This window comes from Cataglyphis hispanica, chromosome 16 (assembly GCF_021464435.1).
Source record: "Cataglyphis hispanica isolate Lineage 1 chromosome 16, ULB_Chis1_1.0, whole genome shotgun sequence".
NCBI classification, from domain to species: Eukaryota; Metazoa; Arthropoda; class Insecta; order Hymenoptera; family Formicidae; genus Cataglyphis; species Cataglyphis hispanica.
Window position 1 is genome coordinate 6,031,288 of NC_065969.1, and position 22,006 is coordinate 6,053,293.

Here is a 22,006-nt window from a genome sequence, read left to right on the forward strand (position 1 = left end):
ATGAAAGAAATCTAGGAAATTACTTGGATAGCATGCATTATGCATTACTTATATATACGTATATTCGACGTATTAATCAATTATCGAAACCAATTAATTAACTACCGAGAATATTATCTCGCCGAAATGCAAAGCCCAAGGCGAACGGTGCACCCTCGTCGGTATCGATCGTGAAGAATAGAGTCGGAGAAAACTCTACCATCGGCGTTTTAGCTGGCAAGCGGCCAGCATGCTTCTGCATTTCGCGACAAAGAGTAATGCGATCTGTCTGTAGAAATATACAAGTTCAAATCCTAAGATTCTTCGTATCTTTTCCATTGCTATTCGAAACATTTTAAGCGATTAAGCGTATATTTTATCCAGCGGACATTTCTTTAAAAAAAAAGCTTTACCCAAACTGCTGTAAATACATTACACGCATAAATTATGTAAAAATTGATTTGCCAGAATATTCCTTTATAAATGTAAAGAATATATAAAACTAAAATGCACACGATTATAATACGCAAAATGAAAGAGCAAAAGAATACTGTGAGGTTCTCCATCACTCACGTAATGGAAGATTAAACATAGTATAGAATTAAATGTAGATTAAATGTAATAGCTTAGAATTAAACGTAAGCTCATATCTCGAGCACCGATTCAAATCATTCGCATATATCCATAAACCGATTTACGATTGTAAATAATACTTATCGTTATATACATCATCGTTTACTTGAGTCAATAGATACCGTTGGATGCTGTTTAAGACTTCATTAAAACTCATCGATCCATGGTTTCAGCCAAGGTTCTACATCCCATAAATCGTATTCGCGCGTCCTAACGTATATGATGTTAATTTAGATTTTAGATCATTAATCTCGTTATCTGTCTATCCCTCTCTTATTTATTTTATCATCGATCTTAACGTACACAGTTGTAATCGATACGGATAATTCGGATAATTGCGTAGAAAATCCGCACAAATTTTTATTAAATGATTAATAATTTGTGCAATTGGCAAAATTATATTGGCAATATTATTTATAATTATTAAAATAAAAGAAAATTATGTATGAAATAAAAATAATACACGTACAGAATGGCATACACATATTCTGTGTGTTAAAAGCAATTTATCGTATATTTCTAAAACTGCTGCAACAAAGCTATGTGTATCAGAGTCAAATTTATCTAGGCGTCTATATTCGATTTAGAACGTACGTTAATTTCAAGACTTGGCGTGTTTGCTGGAATTTAATTAGCGCATCGTCCCATCAAACTAAAGTTATTACACTAGGCCTATTTAACGATAAGATGCAGGATCGAGAAGCGCAGGAGTAGACTTATATATCCACTCGCATACATACGATTAATGTTTCACCATTTTCGAATTATCAATGGAGAGATATTTCTATTATGCAATCTAATCCTGCTTCACAGAATAGTTAATAGTTCATTATGAAGTTCGTTAAGTTACTATGTGCATTGCAAGTAGCGTTGTTGAAGCTGATGAGCCTCCATCGTGAGAGCGAGGGACTAATTAGGATCCATCTTTGACCCTGTCATTCCGAGTTCTTGAATTATGTAATTTTCCGCAGCAAATCTCGTAGGATGCTTTAACAAAGAAAGGTGCGCAAAAAAAAAAAAAACATTTGCAAAAGTAGGACAATTCTACTATTACGAAGAAAAAGCTCAAACTCATATTTTAGGTAACCTAAGCGTTTTGTTGAAAGATGACAAGTCATATGATAAATTTCTTCGCTCTTTTATATACTTTGAAAAAGAAGAAATGTGAATCATTTATCAAAACAAGATTATTATTTAAGAAACAAAAATTTATAATAATTAATAAAAAATATGTAAAAAATATATTTTTTACTTGTAATACTTGTATTGTTTGATATTCTTATATATTATAAATCTTTCAATAATTTAGAAACAAAAAAATAAATTAAAAAAGATTATATGAAGAAACTTTGATTATTACTACAAATATTCTGCGTTTTCATTTTCATAGAAAGTGAAAACGCAGAAAAATAAATCGATACTTAAAAAAATTGTTTAAGATATTTTTATAGACTAATTAATTCTAGTTTATTATTTCTTGATTAAATATTATTGTATTAAAATTATAATTAACACAGATCTGCAAACGCAATGTAAAATAATTATAAAATAGATCTAATCACACTCTGACCGCGTTATTTAATCAAACGTCATTTAATCGAACTATTTCCAATATCCAAAATTTCGATATACGAGACAAAATCTGATAGATCATATAATTATAAATATGCGTTATCAATTCACCATACAACGCAGTATATCTCTGTTATCATCTCTTATTATTCACGCTGCTCTTAGCCGTTTGCGGTTTCGTCATTCTCTATTTACTCGCGTCCGAAGATCAAGTTTCCCCATCATGTTGAAGCTTACTAAAGCATTCTAGTTTCCATTATACAAAACGCATATTAGTGAGTACACGAGTATACGGTGAACGAGAATGCGAAGGGAAGAGCGGAGAAAAACCGATGCGTTAAACGAACCCGGTATTGTATCGACATATGGCTAATACGCGAATACGGTAAAACGTCCAATAATATACCGAGAGTGCGATATCACGCAAATACGCATCGCGTGCGTGGACGCTTCTACATCGGAATGACGTGGTCGCTAGCGCGTAATCCCATTCATCTTGTCAGCGAGTCTCTAAATTCTCGTCGATACCTGCTGCCCAACTACTACCAACGTAGAGAGATAGATGGTTGGTGCGCGACCACACATTCTCTCGCCTTCCCTTTATCTTCTATTCGATCGTATTTTATTGCTGGACCATCGTAGTGGTCGTGTATCTCGATAAATTATTAGATTCCGTCATCGGCAAATACGTACGTAGCTGCTTCGAGAAGAGTTTGAGTAAGCGAATAATTTCGAAAAAAAGAGAGATCGTCAAAAAAGAGACAGCGCGGAAATTAGTGCAAACTCGGTTGTCGATTAATTTATCTCTGGCTTAATTAAACGGATGGCCGATTTTTGCCAGACAAATCGATACAATCGCGCTGAAAATGGCAGAAATGCACGTTGAAAACGTACGGTGAAACAAGATTAAATAAAAACAAGCTCTGATATCACTGCATAGACTATTTAGGAATTACAAGCAATCGAATCCGTGATTGCTTATAAGCTGCAAATTTTTCATGATATTTAAACTAATAAATATTGACGCGCTAAAATTGTATTTACATACAAATCGCGCATTATTTTATTTAAACTGAGATTAAAATACTCCCCCTAAATACATTCCCTTTCTCTCTCTTTCTCGTACACTATGTTATGTAAAATTTATAGGAATATGCAATTCTCCATCACATCTTAGGCATCATTTGATAAAAGTTGAAGATAATATTATTTATTTACTTACTCGTGAGAAATGTAGATAATTTTCTGGATTAATTGCGTAAAATAAAAGATTCATACCCATCTTCCGATTTAAATAATGTATCGAATGTATTTCGCGAATATTATGAAAAGATACAAGCGTAAAAAAGCTAAACAACCAGAAAATAATCAAAATTTCTTTTATTGAAACGCCGTGTCCTCGTCAGAATCCCATAACATTCAAAAACTGGAGCGATATCTCTTTACGAGATTGCGTATCGAGTTTACTTTTATTGAAAAACGGAACTCTTTAAATATTTCCGCAGTTTCAAACAAATGTCTAATGAGGAAGAAATATGTTTTGCGCGTTCTACGAAAACAAGATTGACAAAAAATATTTGTCTATACAAAGAAAGCGAGAGATGCTGCTATTATTGTTTTCTAAAGAAAGGACCATACGAAACGATACCAACCGGAAAAGTCACGAGACGCCGTCTAAATGATAAGAATAGCACGCTATTCGCAAGAGAAATTGGAAATCAATATTTAAGCCCATTCTTGAGATGTCGTGACCAAGCTGGATTTGCGTGTGGTACCAAATAGATAAGAAGACTACTAGAATAACGTTATACTATCGGAGCTGTGCACATCCTTATCAAACAAGAACATGTCGCAGAATACTTGTAATCGTTACTCTTTATCGGTCGTCTATGCACGCTATCGAATTTATGCAATTTTCAAATACGTCAATAACTTTTTGACGATATCAAACGTTATAATTTCTACAATCACGTTTCACGTGTTTCTGTAATTCCTAATAGAAAATAAGAGAAAATTGCACGTATATGTGGGACGACCGAATTGTCGTTGGTCATTCGATTGAATTGTGTGTATGTGTGTGCGCGTGATGCGCGTTAATCAAATATATATATATACCATACATATATATCACGGAAATAAAATTTAAAATAATAAAACGGTTATAACGCATACATATTTAGATGCACGCGCGTGTAAAGCACCGTTAACATCAAAGAGCAATTTTTTTTGCTTCTGTAAAATGGTATAAGGGGTTAAAGTTTTAGTAAAATACCGAGACGACTTTGTGACAATTAATTAGTTTATGCTTCACATATTGTATATTTAACATTGCGCGCTTATTACCATTGGTATTTGCACGCGCGATACATTCTGTAAAGAAATAATTTAATTCCGAAATAATATATCTCGCGACCGGCCTGTCTATAAAATATAAAACAATCGTTGTTTTAAACATTTCTCTGTGAAAGAATATTTGCAACGCGCGTTGAAACAATAGACTAAATCTGTGCGCGCGTTATAAGCAAATAAGAAATCGTAGAGCGGAAAATGGGCAGCACCGATATATACCGAGTATCTTATTTTACGGTACAATAAATGTTTGCAAGACGCGGACTCTCGGCACAAGTCTTTAAATTCTGTTTTCGCATTCGAGCCACGGCAAATTTATCTTTTCACGCTTGGCATCTTGCGAAAACTCTCCGCGAAAAGACGTGACTCGTGATATCGACTCGACGTCGACTTTGTTTCGCTTTATTCGCTCCTTCAACTTCTTTCACGCGACCTTTCCTTGCAACTACTTTCCGATAGCGATTACCTAGAATTTCTTTTGATACGATGTGCTCGACGGTAGTATTTAAATTCTAAATGACACATTATCCATGTAATCGTACCCCCTATACGAACGTTTTTCTATGAAATCGTACATACGATCAAAATTTGTATAGACGGATATATAATATAAAATAGTGCAATGTCGACAATGTCGACTAAAAACCAAAAAAACTTAATGATTAAAAAATGTACGAAAACATACAGAACTCTATTTTATTATATAAACACGAGACATCTTGTCTACTATATTGATATTTGATTCTATTCTATTGATATATATTCAATATTAACTACAAACTATTTATTTGAAATTATATTTAATATGTCTAATTCCTTCTCTCTTTTTAACGGCTTCCGAATGATCATGGTTCTCGATATCAAAAATATTTGAGTCGCCTAACACAATTACCTATCGTATAGGTCGCGCCATCCAGCTGAAACGTGGCACTCTTGCATTTCTTGAAGAGTTTTTGGTGCGAGTAAGCAGGAAGCTTTGGTAAAGGGGGTGGTGGTGGCGGCGGCGGCGGTGGCGGCGGTGGGCCCTTCGGACCGTACTTGACGTGCCTTTCACCCTGGTTCATTTCTTAGACGTAAAGGAAAATGTAATCGCAATCTCTTCGCTTCGCTCCCGGCGACAAAGCAGACAAGCAGTTGAAGCAATTTTAACCGTTGGATTCGCGCATGATTTGGAATACAGTTTCTGGCATTCACTATTAGTTCTCAATCACAGATCTTGATACAATCCAATTGCAATCAGCGCACGGATTTATTCTTTCACGATTCTCAAAAGTCGTCGTAACTCTTTTATTTACGTCTCGCTACGGCAAACAGTCAAATTATTTTTTCACACTTCTTAATATCACTTTTAATTTTCACTTTTAATTTTGTCTCGCGTATAAAGTAAATTTATTTCAGAAAATTTTTTCTCTCGCGAGTATGTACAAGAAGTCACCAAGGTATTATTTTCTATAAATTAAAAAATTTTCTGTAAATAAAATCTATAATCTAGAAATTCGTGCAATCGACATTCTAATCATTTGGTTGCGAATGAAAGATTGCAAGTTTCAATCGAAGGCATTAAAATTCTTACGTTACGGTGTGGACAGACGTGATACATAGACATGGCAGATTACGTCGACAGATTTTTAATTTATTGAAAATGGATGTAGTTTACAATAGAAAAAGCTAAAATTTCGATGCAAAAGTTTCATATCAGCAAAATAGAATTTTTGCATTTACGATAAAATTCATATTTTCACATTGCTTATGTAAATGCACAAAATGATATTTTTAAAAAATATATATGAAAATCTCAAAAAAAAAAGCAGGCTACTACAGATTACAAATATTCATATATTTTGGAAGGTTTATCCCTCTTGGAATAATCCAATTTATATTAAATTTATATTAAATGTGGAGACATCAAATTCATCGCAAACCTGATATCAATATACTCGTCCCTTCCTCCTCACCAATATCTTGTATCTCATTTTATCTCATGACTGAGCTCTATCGCGGTAAAAAAAGAAAAACGAGTGGATCACACCGGTGGGAAAATTGATCATTTTTATAAACGGTATCGCCAATCACATGCGCGCGTATAAACGCATTTTTTATTTTATTATAGAATTTACGACCAAAAGAGAGAGAGAAAGACTTGTCTACGCGTACGACATACAAATATCTGAAACGATATCCACATTTTCACGTCTCTCGGAGCCAATTTGAATTTCCACTACATTCCACCGAACGATCCGGAAAATCTCCCGACGCTCGCCTGTTCGTCAGGAAATTTATCACGCGTTACGTATCAGTTATGATACATTTTGGAGAACCGGAAAATGGATACATTTCTGTGCAATAAATGTATCCACGATAATACAGGATAAATTTCTTGCAAACAAGAAACATATCGCAAATTTAATTAAATTTATGTTTTTATTAATAACTATTTCTCAATTAGTTTCTCTTCTTCTTCCTTCCAATTTCTCTCTCTCTCTTTCTCTCTTTCTCTATTTCATAATGTTTTCGATTTATAGAATTCATTGCTTTATTATAATCGGATTTCTAATACGAATGAAATTAGATTAACATCATCAAGTGTGAGACTAGATCATATAATATATAATGTAAATATTACAATAATACTATTGTATACGAAAGAGGTTATCAAATGAAAAGTCAAATTCTCATAATATAATTTCTCATAATATCAAACAGATTGTCATTTTGAAGAAATTTAATTCATGAAAACAAAGCTCTACTTCTAACTGTGCTAATTTAGGTCGAGTGTGGTAATGATAGGCAAGACAATAAAACTGAAACGAACGAGAGAGATGTGATGTTTCGTCATTGTTGCCGTAACAACTTTTGAGCTAGGTAGTTATTGTATTTGTGTCAAGATTATTCGCGCGATTGCAATTAAATCAATCCGCTTCCCTCCATATAAAAATCCGTTACAAAGTGCGCTATTATTTTAATTATTTAGCAAATTTTTTTAGCCCAATATTTTTTAAAATATCGATTCGATCAATATCCAGTTCTTTATAATTCTTCTATCAAAAATATTATTTTTATTTTTGTTTACAACCTTTAGATTATTAATGTTCGAAAAAAAAGAGAAAATTTATCTCACTCTGTATACATAAATTTATACATGAATAGATCGCTTATTAAATATAAAAATATGAAAAAATACATAACAAAATATATATTAAATTAAAACAAAATAAAAATACTATTCTTTTAGTATATTCACAATGCACCAATGTTACCATTTTATATATATATATACGATGTTTCCATTATTAAATTTATTAGAGTGTGCATTCATAATTAATGAACTTTATGTTTATGTAATGGAACTATATGCCTGAGTTTCCTAAAACGCAAAAATTTTATTACATTTACAGAAAAAAAAAATAATTGTAACACATAACTATAAAATAATATGTTTTATAAAAAATCAAGATGCATAAATAATTGTAATAATTTTTAGTTATTTTATAAGCATGCTATTTCTTCGTGTTCGACACTTCACAGGACTCGCACATTATTGATACCAACAAATTCAGTCTCGTGCATTTATCACACGTAGCAGAAAAGAAGAAGCAGACACAAATTTACGACATTAATGTCTCTGCGTCCCTTGGTTCGATAACGATTCCTTTAATCGGTTATATTTAAAAAATACGCACAATTATCGAACAACGATGTTCGCGACGACGGCGACGCGACGAGCGAAAGCGAACGAAAAAATACAAAGCTTTTCCTGACGCGAGTTCGCCGACGCGACTCCACGTGCCCCGGTTCGCGATGCGACTCGGACGCGGCTCGAAAGCTCGCCTCGAAAATCTCGCGCAAGCGTGCAGTGGTGTGGCTCGACGAAAGCCAATCCACGTAAGCACACGTCTACGTAGGGCTACAAGGCGGAAAAGAGAACGCGACGGACGCGGGGATGCGCGCGAACACTCTCGAAGCGTTGGTCCTTGCGAGAAATTTGCGAATCTACATGCACTTTTCGTGAATTTCTGCAAGGAATATAAAAACGAATGTAAGAACCGGATCTCTACACTGATCTTTTCAAGAGCAGCGCATTGGATTTCCCTCACCTACCTCAGCATTGATAAAACGAATCGCTTCTTTCCGCGTGAACTCCCTGATTTTATATTTCATCCAACAACAGCTTTTCCAAATGCCTATTTTTGACGAATTTCAGATACCTATTTGTATATAAATATTTTCAAAAAATTTCGTATAAAATTGGTACGTCTAAAAATATGTTATAACAAACACAACATAAAATACATTTAAAGTAGCTAAACTTTCCGCAATTTGCATTATACACATAATGAAAGAAAATTGTAATAAATACAATATTTTTGTTTATATTAATGCATGTATGCATTAATATAAATACATGCATATTAATGCATGTATGCATTAATATAAATACATGCATATTAATGCATATATGCATAAACATGAGACTTATATAGAGTATCGATAAATAAATTACATAAGATATTAATTCTTAATGTCGAAGCAATGTATTATTTGGAACGCGCAAATTGTGTGCATAAATTTCAAGGGCTTTAATCTGCTCATGAAGATACATTTGAGCTTTTAGATTGAAATAGCACTTGGCGTTATTAGCACACCGTTCTATGAACGGGCTCGATATTATTATCGAGATGCAGTCGAGTTGTGTAAATCGTACAGAGAGTCGCAGAGGAATAATTCGTTTAGGTTTAGAAAATAGCACACAGTGCCAGAATTGCCAAAATTTTTAACGAGTTTCACCTTGACTAGTCTGTCACATTTGTTTGTGAGTGCCAAGAAAGGTGCTAATAAATACGATAAAAGACACGATCGAAAAATATTTCTCCAGAATCGCATAAGACGACAAAATTCGTTCAACGACCGGATTCTCCTTTCGGCTACATCCTACCCACCCACTATTCTTACTAGTATCGATCTAACGTTTATAGGACAAAACGTAACCCTCATTCACGTGTAACACCTTCTCTCCTTAATAGTACTGCGCGAAAAGTTATTTGTATATTTCTTGCACCATAAAATTGTCTCTATAAAGGTAAGAAAATTTGAATAACAAGATCATTAAATAAGCGAGCAATTTTGTGACTAAAAGATGGATTATTGAAGATAAATTCAATCAACTAAGCTATAGAGAGAGAAAGAGAAAGAGAGAGAGAGAGAGAGAGACCTTTTATCCTAAAAATTATATTACATATACATCTATCTATCCGCGACATATATTGTTCCTCCATCATCATTTATCAATCAGTAAAACCATATCTGAAAATTGAGTGCAGATTTTTCATCAAATATTAAATCCAATTTTTTGTTTAAAATTAAAATCTAGTGTCATGTATTATTTTATAAAAGTCATAACGATTCATTCTTTTTCTCCTTTTTTTACAACATTATAAAACCGCAAGTTTTATTTATTTCAGATAAATGCTTTCACGACAAAAAGTATACGAGATACGGCGATTTGTTAAAATTGTTATAAATATTATTAATATTTTAAATTACGCAAAGAGGAATTAGAAAGAAATATATAGTGACAAGCACGTACTGTTATAATATTGTGCGGTCAACTGGACAATGAATGACGGTATCATTGTGGTTGCGGAGGGCGACACAAGACGTGCGCGTATCGCCGCACTTCCGACCTATAGCTAGTTTCGTCGGCTAAAGTCGTTCGACCTCCGGGGTGTAATTTAATTCAAGGGTTGGATGAGCAAAGATAGATATAGATGCACGAAAATGGGAATACACGGGATGAGGGTAGGACGAGATAGAAGCGTGGTAAAAGGGACCGAATCGAGACGAGGGATCGGATAGCGGGTGAAAAAGAGGGGCTTTAAGTGGACATGGAAAGAAGAAAAGAGAAAACACAGGAGGAGAGTCGGAGACAGAAAAGAAATAGCTGAAAATATGGGGAAAGAAATGGCCCGCAGGCAACGGATGAACGGAGGCAAGATCGAGGATATCGGACGAAGCAGCGTCAACTGTGACACATCGAGGATGGAAGATAATGTTTAGATTCGCGCTATCATCGAGAAAACGCTTGGCCATGTCGAAGGTCGTGCGAGGAGGTATTTCCCTCGGCCTCTCGGTACCCATCCTTTATCTTTCCGCGAGAGAAAAGACCGAGATTCGAGCGGAGGAGTCGGTGAAGGACAGCCTTAACCGGGAATATAATATTTCAAGACGCGCGACAACGTTTCTATTTAAAAATCATCATGTCATCTAATTGAATTCTCAAGGTTTATCTTTACGTAATCAATATAAGCTTTAATAAACGCGATAAAAGCAAATTAATATATCGTGCGTTTTGTCTTTGTATAAATGTGATATGTAATGTGCATCTCCATTGCAGATGTCGAATAATCGAAATGATGATTTGATGATCCGTCGCGCCTAATTAATAGGATATTATGCGAATGCTGACTCAATCGCACATGTCCTCGCCGTGGCGTGGCTGATGACTATTAAGTGGACATTAGCAGTTAAGCTCGGAGGAAATATCCTCTAACACTAATATGGAAAATCATGAGTAAAATCATATATCAAAATTACGTATCACTTTATCTGTACTACTCTTCTTAATACAATTTTTTCTTCCTCGAGATAAAGATAGCAACAAATAAAAGTCTAAAATAATAAAGATAATAAATGAAAGTGTAAAATTACTTCAGAGAATTTTCTAATTAAAGAGATTGCGACGTAACGCTATATAATGTCGCTGACTGCAGAAATGTATATCATCGTGGTAAACGACGCGTCATACAAAAAAATTCCACTTCTTGCATTTACATCTTGGAAATGGAAACGCGATACTCATGAACGGAATATAAATTACGCGAATAAAGCGGCTAGCGCGATTTACAATTTATATTCTATAATTCAATATAAAGCATAATATATTTACAAGTTTTATAAAAAACACAATGACGGGCAATGTCGATCGTAAAAATTTCATGAGTGGATTTGATAAATTATTGTATATATATAAATGTAAAAATGTTGGCTTGATGACCAATAGATCTGGAAAATTGTCAAAGTTCAAAGATGAACGCGCACTTTACGATATATGTATATTGCGATTGTTTGGTTTTTCGAGTATTTTTTCTTCGACAAAACTCTCGGCTATTTGCCAGTTAGCTAGCGAAAAACAAAAAAAAAACGGTTCTTGCATCTTTATTCTATCACATGTGAATTCGACCACAGTGGAATAAGTCTGACGTAGAATACGCTTACGCGTCCGCATGACCTTAATACTGCGACTGCATGTAATGCGCGCGCATACGAAATAAATGCTGACAGAATATATTAAAAAAGTGAATATTAAATATAAAAAAAAAAAAATTATATGAAAGCAAAAGATATTTAATCATTATCTACTTTCCACTACTTCCATAATGTACAATTGGAAAAAATGATATTAATGATGTGAAAATAATTTCAAAATATAATAAAATATAAATTATCAAATCACATGTGTTGCAAATATCACATAATTTTAAGAAATTATTTAATGATGTAAATATTGCGCTATTTCAAAAAATGCTGTTATTAAAGACGATACTATCTCATTCATTGTTTTGCGAGATATAATTTTCGTATACGTGTATGCATGTGTATGCATAGATTTGCGTTCTTATAAAACAATTTTCTCGATAACCTCGACAATTGTTACGTCGTCTTCGAGATAATCGAATCAACTTTGTTCGCTTCTTTTTTGTCGACGATTGACATCGTCTCACGCATAGTTTGATATAATCTCCATCGTGCGTCCATCTTACGCATTTTCCACGTATTCAACGAATGCATTATGCGCATGGATCCTGACTACGGCGAAACATCGTATATATTCGTGATTGCGCTATAAAGACGATATGCATAACGTCGCCAGTGTTTCAGTCGCCTGGGACGAACTGGCGGTATATCGTAAATTTGCAAAACAGAAATGCATCACTACTCTCTACGGCGCGACCTCGAAAAATGCATACATAAATGTAAGAAAAGGATGCGGGCAACTTTGAATTGAGAGAGTCATGGATATGTATGAGTCGTATTTTTGCAAAATTTAAATTGGCATAAAAACACAATTTGTCACGAGTGTCAAACTGTATAAAAAAATGCAAGTACGATCAATTTGTCTTTCAACAAGATTCTTCCTAATTGCGTTATCTATATTTTATCACAAGATATCCGCATACGTACATGGATGTATTTGATGTTTGCTTAAATCCAAACAAAATATTCAACATTGGAATTACCAAATGTCTGTTGTCTTTACCTTGCAAAATGTGCCGAGAAAGTAAAAAAAAAAAGTTTGAGAAGAATACAGATGGTGTATAAATATAACGCAACGATATCGTAAATTTGCAAATATCCATCTCGAAAAGCGGAATTCAACGCGGTAAATCAATTTCCGTTTTTTCCCCCTAACACTCTTCGAATGTTATCGACCACTTGCATATTCATCGATCAAAATTGCATATTGTCTTGCATATTCCTTTCTAGTAAATCGTATAGAAATCTCGCAATCACCGGTTAATCTCCGATTTTTGTGGTGATGCGGCGAATACAATCAATTAAGCTTACATTGTTTGTAATAATTCCCCTTTTTTTCAAGTCTATCCACATAAACAGTAATAATCTGCCTGAAAATCTTATCACTAATATCTCGCAAAAATTGAAATTGACGATAATGAAAACCGAATATAACTTTTTCCATACAATATCGCTAAAAGTGCGAACTGCTCTTTCTATCGCTAATAATTCTTGAAATTTATATTATAATTAATTCTAAATATATATTTTTGTTAATATATTTTATGTTCATTATTAATATATAAAATTAAATTTTGTCGCTAAAATTAAGTTTATTCTTTAATTTCGCCGTGCTTTTCGGTTGAATTGTGCCAAATCAATTCAAGCCAACATATTTTTGGCAGGGCTACAGTAAACAACACACACATATATATATATATATATATATCCTTGTGTAAAAGATCAAGGATACGGAAAAAATAATATTATCTGTGCCGCGCAAAATATTTAACATCTAATTGCTTCGCAATGATGAAAATGACAACAGTCGGATACAATTTTGAGAAATTATAGTATAAAACATATATGTCCCTTTGTGATACCAAAAAGCGAAAAACAGAGAGAAAGAGAAGAAATAGCCTCGCATTGCAAATCATTCGATGCGGATATCGCACGTGTGTAGGTGGAACAGGACAATCCACAATTTCGCGTGGGCGTGTTAAAAAACGAATGATATAAAGATCTCGCGATAGATTTCGCAATAGAAATGTATTCTCGAGATGCAACCATTTGTGAGTGTAGTTTCTAAGAATGGGGCCAACTTATATACAATAAAACAACCAAACATAAAATACAATACAGTGAAAATGATAACAGACACGAGTCTGATCAATAAATTGAAGAAATGGAGAAATATTTCAATTTCATTATTTCTAAGGCTTATTCTTTGATTAACATGTCTTGCATGATGATTAGTTTAGGTAGACTAAAAAAAAAAAAAAAAAAAAAAAATGAAAAGAACAGAACATACAGATAATGATTTCTAAGACTACACGTTAGGTGTAGATTAATAAAGATGTTACTCATATATAAGAAAATCTTGAAAAAAATTAATAAACTTTTTGTAAAGAATGATATTAAAGAAATGTTTCATATACATTATTAAAAGGTCTGTATTATAAATTTGACTTTTAACTCTTTATTTTCAATCATAATATTCTAGACAAGTTTTGTTTTTTCTCACATTTTGTGCGTCTTTAAATAATATAAAACCGTCTCGGAAATATAGTATGAGAATAATTGCAAGAAGTGAACGAAGCAACCAAGTGTCACTCCAAAAATGCAATCATTCCGACCTCGTGCCAAGGTCCGCTTAGGTCGAATTCGATTCAACGCAAATTCTTCGGAAGTTTATCGTTTGGTCGAGACCGTGAGCTGGCGGTTGCGAGAGCTTTATTAAAATATTTCCCCTTTTCCTATTCTCTCTCTCCCCTCCCTCTTTCTCTTTTGAAAACTTTTCCGTATCTAATATCGCAAATACGTAGAATACCGTCTGTTGAGATCGTAACCAAATTGTGGGAAATCGACGTAATCTCTATAAAGAACTCATTAAGAGAATCATTAATGTTCAACGCGTCGGAGAACGGAGAAAAGTTAAGTAGATAAGAAAAAAAGAGAGAAACAAAGATTATATAAAAAAACACAAATCTTTCATAAGACTGATAGCAAACTTGAATAAGAAAAAAAAATCTGACAGTATCACAAAGCCATTCGCTTTATGACTTAATTAATATTTAAGCCGCGGATTTTTCTTTTTCTTATCATCTACAAAAATGATAAAATATAAGAAACTTGACAATATAATTTCAACAGTGGATAATTTACCGACATAAGCTGTAACGATGAGAGATATCAGATTTTGCTGCAAAGAAAGTCTCACAAGGAATACTGGCGCCCACTAGGTGATTATCACGAGCAACCTCAACAACATTATTGATTTTTGATATACTGTAAAATGTAATAAACGCAAATGATGCATGCGATTTGAATAAGATTTCAACAACGCCAAAATTCTATTTTATTTATTTATTTTTATAAACGATACTTTATACATCAAAAGAATAATAGGAAATTAAAATTGTAGAATTCATATCTCTATCACACGTAGCTATTTTTTTTTAATTCTAATAAAATATAAAAAAAGATTGTGTGTATGTATATGATCTATTAAATAAAATAATAATTGAAGCAAAGCAATAAATACAATAATAATGATTAGAATTTAATAGTATTATCATTTTGTGAATGATATAGACATGTTATTAAATTTTCACACATAAAAGTTAAGTTCAAATATTTAATTTAAATGTTAATTATATATTTTTGTACAAGAGATTCGTAAAAAAATTTTATCTATATTAAAAAAGACATTTTTAAATGTTTTATTGGCTGTTATGTTATAATAATGAATGCTGCAAGTTACTCTATAAATGTAATGTTCATTACTGTATTAATTACTGCAACAAATGCATACGAGTACTGTACATTTAATCCGTACATACCAATTGACATTTATTTGATTACATTATTGATTTACAAATGTTTGAATAATCTATAATCGCATTTAATAACGCGAGCTCTTTTACATTATTCAAAATAAGCCAATTAAAAGATAAAAAAATATGACCAATGGCTAATATATTTTTATAATTTGCCAAATGTTCAAAAAATAGATACGATTACGCGCGCTTTTTAAATATATTTACTCAAAATTGTGTGGAAAACGTTATGATTAAATAATTTATTTTGTATATAATTTAGTTTATTTTATATTTTGATGTACCCAAAGTGTTTAAAATTAATTACCACCTAATTATAGAAGTTTTATTACAAATAATATCTTTAGTTATAGTAAAGTCTCGATAATTTCAATTGCATTAATATCATTTAATTTTATTATAATATTACATAGAATAATATTAAGGACGCTTGATAGTAAATTAATAGTTCCTACGTTAAATTCATTGTCATCAATTGCGAAGCACTCTCAACAATATCTCAATGTAACATCTCGATATTTCATATTACTTGGCTTGCCGGAAATAAAAGTTTTAGTTTTCAGAATTTCATTACTAGAAGAGATATCGTATTTCCAATATCTGTATCAGAAACCAGTGTATTCAATCTCCCAACTCAGCTCTCAACATTTGTTTTCGCGTATTTTTAGCTAGCCTCGATGGTTATAATCGCGTTTAATTCATGTCGGTTAAAATTCAGTAATACAAAAAAGAAAATGTCAGTTGCTTGGAAAATTAATGCGTTGTATGCCAAGTTGACGGCGGTTAATTGGAGCAACTCGTGATAACTCTCAGCGTAACAACATCTCAACGGCACTTTCCTACAATTATTAAAGTCCTATTATAGTTTGCTTTGGAACCAAATGCAGGAAGATCACGAACATCATTAGCGTGTACGGCATTTATTTTTATTGCGCATTTGAAAAAGCCGAAATAAAAATTTTTCCATCTAAAAATTTTTTGCATACGATGAAAAGAATTGCACAGCTGCAACTCACGACTAGCTAACATATGTCGAAATCCTTAACTACTAACTTAAAACGACAAAATTATTTTGTCATACTAATCTAGTGTTACTCTTTGAAAGAAAGCATTTAAAAAAATTTCGAATTTCAGAATAGTTACGAGCTACTAAAAGTGTATCATGTAAATGACGCAAGTGAATGATCTGACAATGAGTGGATATAAATTCTTTATATCAATTTCAACATTTTTTAAATTCAAATTTATATCAAAAAATAAATGTTTCGCAAAAATACGTTCTGTTAGTCGAATTTCGAAGAGAGAGAGAGAGAGAAAGAGTATGTTTTCTCTCTTTTTTAAGATATTTATAAATATATTCCCCAATAAAGTTGAACGACGAAAGAAATGCACTTTTATATCCTTTCTTACAGATGCTGAGAATAAAACGATTCTTTTAACAGAATTGAGGGGATTATCTGATTGAGATATAAATAGCCCACAACGATTCAATTTTTCATATTTTCTGCCGTATTCGTTACATTTACAAGCTTATAGAAACGTGTATAATTGCGAGGAAAAAATAACATCATTTCCATCGAAAATATATTTGTTTCACTACATCATATATATTATATATCAAAGTTTTATGCGCGACAATAAACTCAAATGAACAAATCACTTCGTGTATAATTGTTCATTCTATTCGCCAACTGATACAAGATGACCAAATATATTTATTTTAAAGAATAAGTAACTCTGGTTCTCGAAAGAGCGATTGTTTTATCAAAACGCGCAAATAGAACATAGGATAATCTAATCTTACAAAAGGAATGTCCATGTTCGATGCCCACGATATAAAATTGATGCATCAATTGACTATCTGTCTTGACACGAGGAAATATTACTCAATCATCGGGACTTTGCGATGATTTTCTTTAATCTTCCACGGATGCGTTTTGTGAGATGTAATCTTCTATCAAAACTTGTTTTCTACAATTCTGTAAAATTCATTTTTGAAGCAATCTTTGTTCGCCTCGCGAAAAATATATAATTTAATTTGCGTATATAAAATCATAAGAGAAAGCTAATTCCGGAAACAAGTTTTGACGAATCTAAAATCTCTTAACCACAAATAGAAACAATTAAAATATTATCTGTTTATTTGATAATCGTATACCCCCTCCCCTCCCCACACTCATACAAAAGAGAAATCGATTCCTCGTTACTCAAAAACCAATATTATAGAACGTGTAAAAATATCATGTTTTCTGTACAAATATCGACAACATAGTTTTGCATTTTATAAATGTTGTTTGCAAAAGTTACGGCAAATATAGAATAGTATATTTGTTAAAAAAAATTCTTATTTCTCATTTTAAATCTTGTTTTAATTTATTAAAAAAATATCCGAACTACTGAAAAAAATGTCTCTAAGATTAAGATTTTAAAGACTAGATATCGAGATATTTTAGATAGCGCTAAAAGGAGAACAATGAAAATTCCCATATTACGTCGACACGTAGGTAGATAGAACACGATGGCAAAGAGGATTCGTCGAAACGGAATAATTCTCTTGAGGAAAAGAATTTGCGCTTAAATTTCAGAAAACGTAGGACATAAGAAAAAGGAAAAGAAAGAAAAGATTCATCTTTATTAAACTCATGATACGTGACAGACAGCTCACTAGAGGTCATCGATAGAAATAAGAACAGTGTCCTAAATAAATCCTCTTACCTTGTACATGCCTGTTCTTATCCATTTCCTTCGTGAAATAAGAGACAAGAGCACCACTATCTCTTCGGATCACTGTATCACGAAACTTTCCAACTTTGACCGAGCTTGGGATGTAGCACGCGTATCGATTTTAACGATTTTTCGAAAGGTGTGCGCATCTGTCACGAGCGAAACAATCACTGATGCAACTCGTAAAAAGAACCAATGCACAATAATACAATGATAAAACTTTACGTTAAACTGATCGGCTGTTCTCTCTCGAATTATTTAAATCTAAAATCGATGAAACCATTAACCACAAAAAAGGGAAAAGAAAAAAAAAACAGAAAAAAAAATTCTCGACCAATGCACGTCTATTTTCTACTCGAGATCACACAGTATGATAGATCTCACAAGAAAACTTGCAATAAATTCAGAAACAGTAGGAAAGTTTACTCGCTTAGTGCGTCTAATGTAACGCGTGCATGACTGAGCGCGATTACACGAATAAATTTAACATTTACGCGCAATGATAATAGCTTTTTCAAGGGATAAACATACATCTACTTTTTATACGTCAATATGATTTTCCATTTGTATCTAAATTTGAAATAAAACTTTTGATATTTGTTTCAATCCTCGCGCGATTTTTATGTAAAATCAAATCACACAAATAACACAATAAAGTATAAAAAAATTGATATTTGTCTAATATAAATCTTCTATTGACATAACATTCTTTCAATAATTATATAATTATATTTAATAGAAAAATTAACTTTTAACAAATATTAAAAAAAATATTTTTAGATTACGTTTGGCCACAACATGATTTAACGTCAATTATGAAATTGCAGGGACAAATGACAAGAAATTGTCATAAATGTTATAAGCGTCGGAAACTGCAATTCAAAAGTTAATGTTCCAATTTTATATCACGTCGGGAGAAATTAATGACCGGCATTTCTAAATGCCTACTATAGGAGTTGGGAAACAGTTGCAGATTATTAAGGGAGCGCTGGGGAAATCGAATCAAATTGGAATTTGCTTAAGGCAATGGACATAAAATAAAAGATGACTCGTGATTGAAAACGTGCGTTTAGTATTTTCAGCAAAAAGTTGTAAAAACTATCATGTAGTCGTTAAAAAATATATAATTTTTGCCACTTTTATCTATTATTCATCCAGAATAATAAAAGAGAGTAACTATATTTTAAAAATATTTTCTTAATCCATATAAACATAAATTTCTATAAATTTTAATATAGAAATAAATAAATTTTATATTCAAGAGTATTATACATATATATATATATATATATATATATATATATATATATATATATATATATATTAAACTGATAAAAAATGCAAAAGAATTAATCGCTTTAGGGTCTAACAATAAGATACGAAATTAGAATTCTCGTTTAAAAAACTTGATTGCAAAATCGCAAAATAAAAATTGATATAGGTTGCCTAATGGATTAAAAGTGGCACTTGAATTAAAAGCAATGAAAAAGGTAAAGGACATATGAGTTCTTATGTTACAATTGACAAGCAGCTCTCTGTCTCTCTCATACATATAATATACGATCTTCTTATTTGATCATTTCTATCGTCAACCATTTCATCTCTTAAAACGCGCAATTCTGAAAATGTTGCAAAAGAAAAATTTGTAAAACAGAGTCAAAAGGACGGAACACATATTAATTATACAAAGTTATTCGGAAATATCGCGAAAATATAAGCGTATTTTTAAATTTTCACTACTTTATAATTTTCTAATTAAAACTACGAGTAAATAAAAATTATTTCCAAAATTCTCAAGATGATTAAACAATAATAAATAAAAATATAATTCGCGTCAATCAAAAAAGTATTTATAAATTTTTATCGAAAATAGAAAAATTACTTAACTAAAGTGTGATTTATTCGATAGAGATAAAGTTACTCTGTCAAATTTATTTCTGTTTGAGATTGTTTTGTTATTATAACTGTTCGGAGGGATGTTACGATAAAAAAAAGTGTGATCAGTTTAAGAGCAAATTACAATTATAAAGTTGCAAAGAAATCAAATCGACGATTCACACACGCGGAACTTGAAGAAGAAAACGGCATTCATGATCGGCATTTTAATTTTGCCGACGTACGATTTCGAATCGAGGGCAATGAGAGAAAAACATGATAAGAGAAAAAGAAAAAGAGAGGAGATGGGAGATGAGAAGGAAGAAAATTACAAAAACAATAAAACGCAAGAGTCGCCGACTTTTTTGTTCCTTTTTCACTCGATGAAACAGAGAGCTTACGTCCACGTCCATTCTTGGACGAAAGAAGGAGGGCGAGAGAAAAAGAGATATAGCAGAGAGAGAGAGAGAGAGAGAGAAAAAGCGTGAGAGAAGCGCGGGTACACTTCGCACGCGGCTACACGCAGGCAGAAAGCGACGAGAGCGGCGAGGGTAGCGCGAGGGTGACAAGGGGTTGAAAAGCATCGAACGCGCGCGACGATGAGAGATGACGTTCGTCGTCCGGGTTACAAGATGACGCGCGTGGTGCTGTCTCTCCTGAGGATGAGAGTGCGGTGGGACCACCACACTAGCACACCCCGACTACGACGAGTGTGATGATGGATTATAGGTGCACTTCGGCGGACTGGCGCTGGGCTACTGACTACTGACGGCTGACGGCGACGGTCCCGTGAGCCGTGAGTGAGCGAACCGGCGCGCCAGCTGAGCGGTGAACGCGCCGCGACGCCGACGACGACGACGACGAATCCCGCGAAAATCTGATATGCGTGCGCAACGATACAATGCGCGAATTTCCCCCTTTCTCCAAAGATCACCGAGTTGTAGATCGCGCGAATCAAAATTCTCGCGAGAAAAGAAATAGGGGTACGTTTTTTGCAGAGCGCCGGAAGCGAACTGTATCCCGGTAGCAGCGATGCATCTCTTTTTTTGCAACTATGTCGAGAGAGGAGAGAGAGAAATATAGAAGCTAAATATAAAGGGAACGCGGAGTGGGCGAGGGTTGATTTAATTCGTTGATGATGCGTACACGAATACGAAAGATGGTGTATAATATAGCAATATCGCAAGGGAACGGTGATTGAAATTATTGGATAAATGGAAGGACATGATAATTTGCTAATGATAAAAATGCGATACAACCTTTGAAAATTGTTTCAATTAATAATCATCTTAAATTTATTAAAACAGCAATGTGTTTGATTATACTTACCTAAAAAAAAAAATCATTGAATTAGTTTCTTTACCTAAAATATCAATTACTTCACATGATGCAACAACAAGATAAATGGATAAATAATGTGTAATATCTGAAATGGAGCCTATGGAGCTTAAAATAATAAGAATGAGAGAAATGGTAATTTATGGTGTAAAAATAAGAAATGATGTAATGAACCATCGAAGAATGAGCCACAATGGAGTTAATCGGGTCAAGATGGAAGCCTTTCAGGTCAAAATAACATTGGGAGAAAATTACGTTAACTTTGAAAGAAAAGGATGATTAGAACATAACAAGAATTCAAAATTTTCTTCTCTCTCTTCTTCCTTACTGCAATGCGCTTACAATATTTTTTTACCTATATATAAAGCTTTTTCAAAAGTCTTTGCTATGCAGTCGTAGTCTAGCAA

The 22,006-nt window shown here is 32.9% G+C and overlaps 1 protein-coding gene across 7 annotated transcripts in view; it reads right to left on the bottom strand.

The window, feature by feature from the left end:
- The window catches only part of LOC126855432 (dual specificity calcium/calmodulin-dependent 3',5'-cyclic nucleotide phosphodiesterase 1-like), an 84,778-nt gene that overhangs the window by 54,992 nt on the left and 7,780 nt on the right, over positions 1-22,006 (bottom strand). For 2 of the 7 annotated variants that reach the window (XM_050603072.1, XM_050603068.1), the window contains exons 1-2: positions 8,068-8,323; positions 5,426-5,982 (exon numbers count right to left, since the gene is read on the bottom strand). The exons of 1 other annotated variant lie outside the window; for it this stretch is intronic. In XM_050603072.1, the coding sequence (XP_050459029.1) occupies positions 5,426-5,597 (172 nt within the window). In that variant the 5' untranslated portion in view covers positions 5,598-5,982; positions 8,068-8,323. Of the gene's footprint in view, positions 1-5,425; positions 5,983-8,067; positions 8,325-18,377; positions 18,651-19,171; positions 19,259-20,764; positions 21,048-22,006 lie in introns of those variants that run through there. 4 more of the 7 variants (XM_050603071.1, XM_050603069.1, XM_050603070.1 and 1 more) reach the window with 4 other exon arrangements.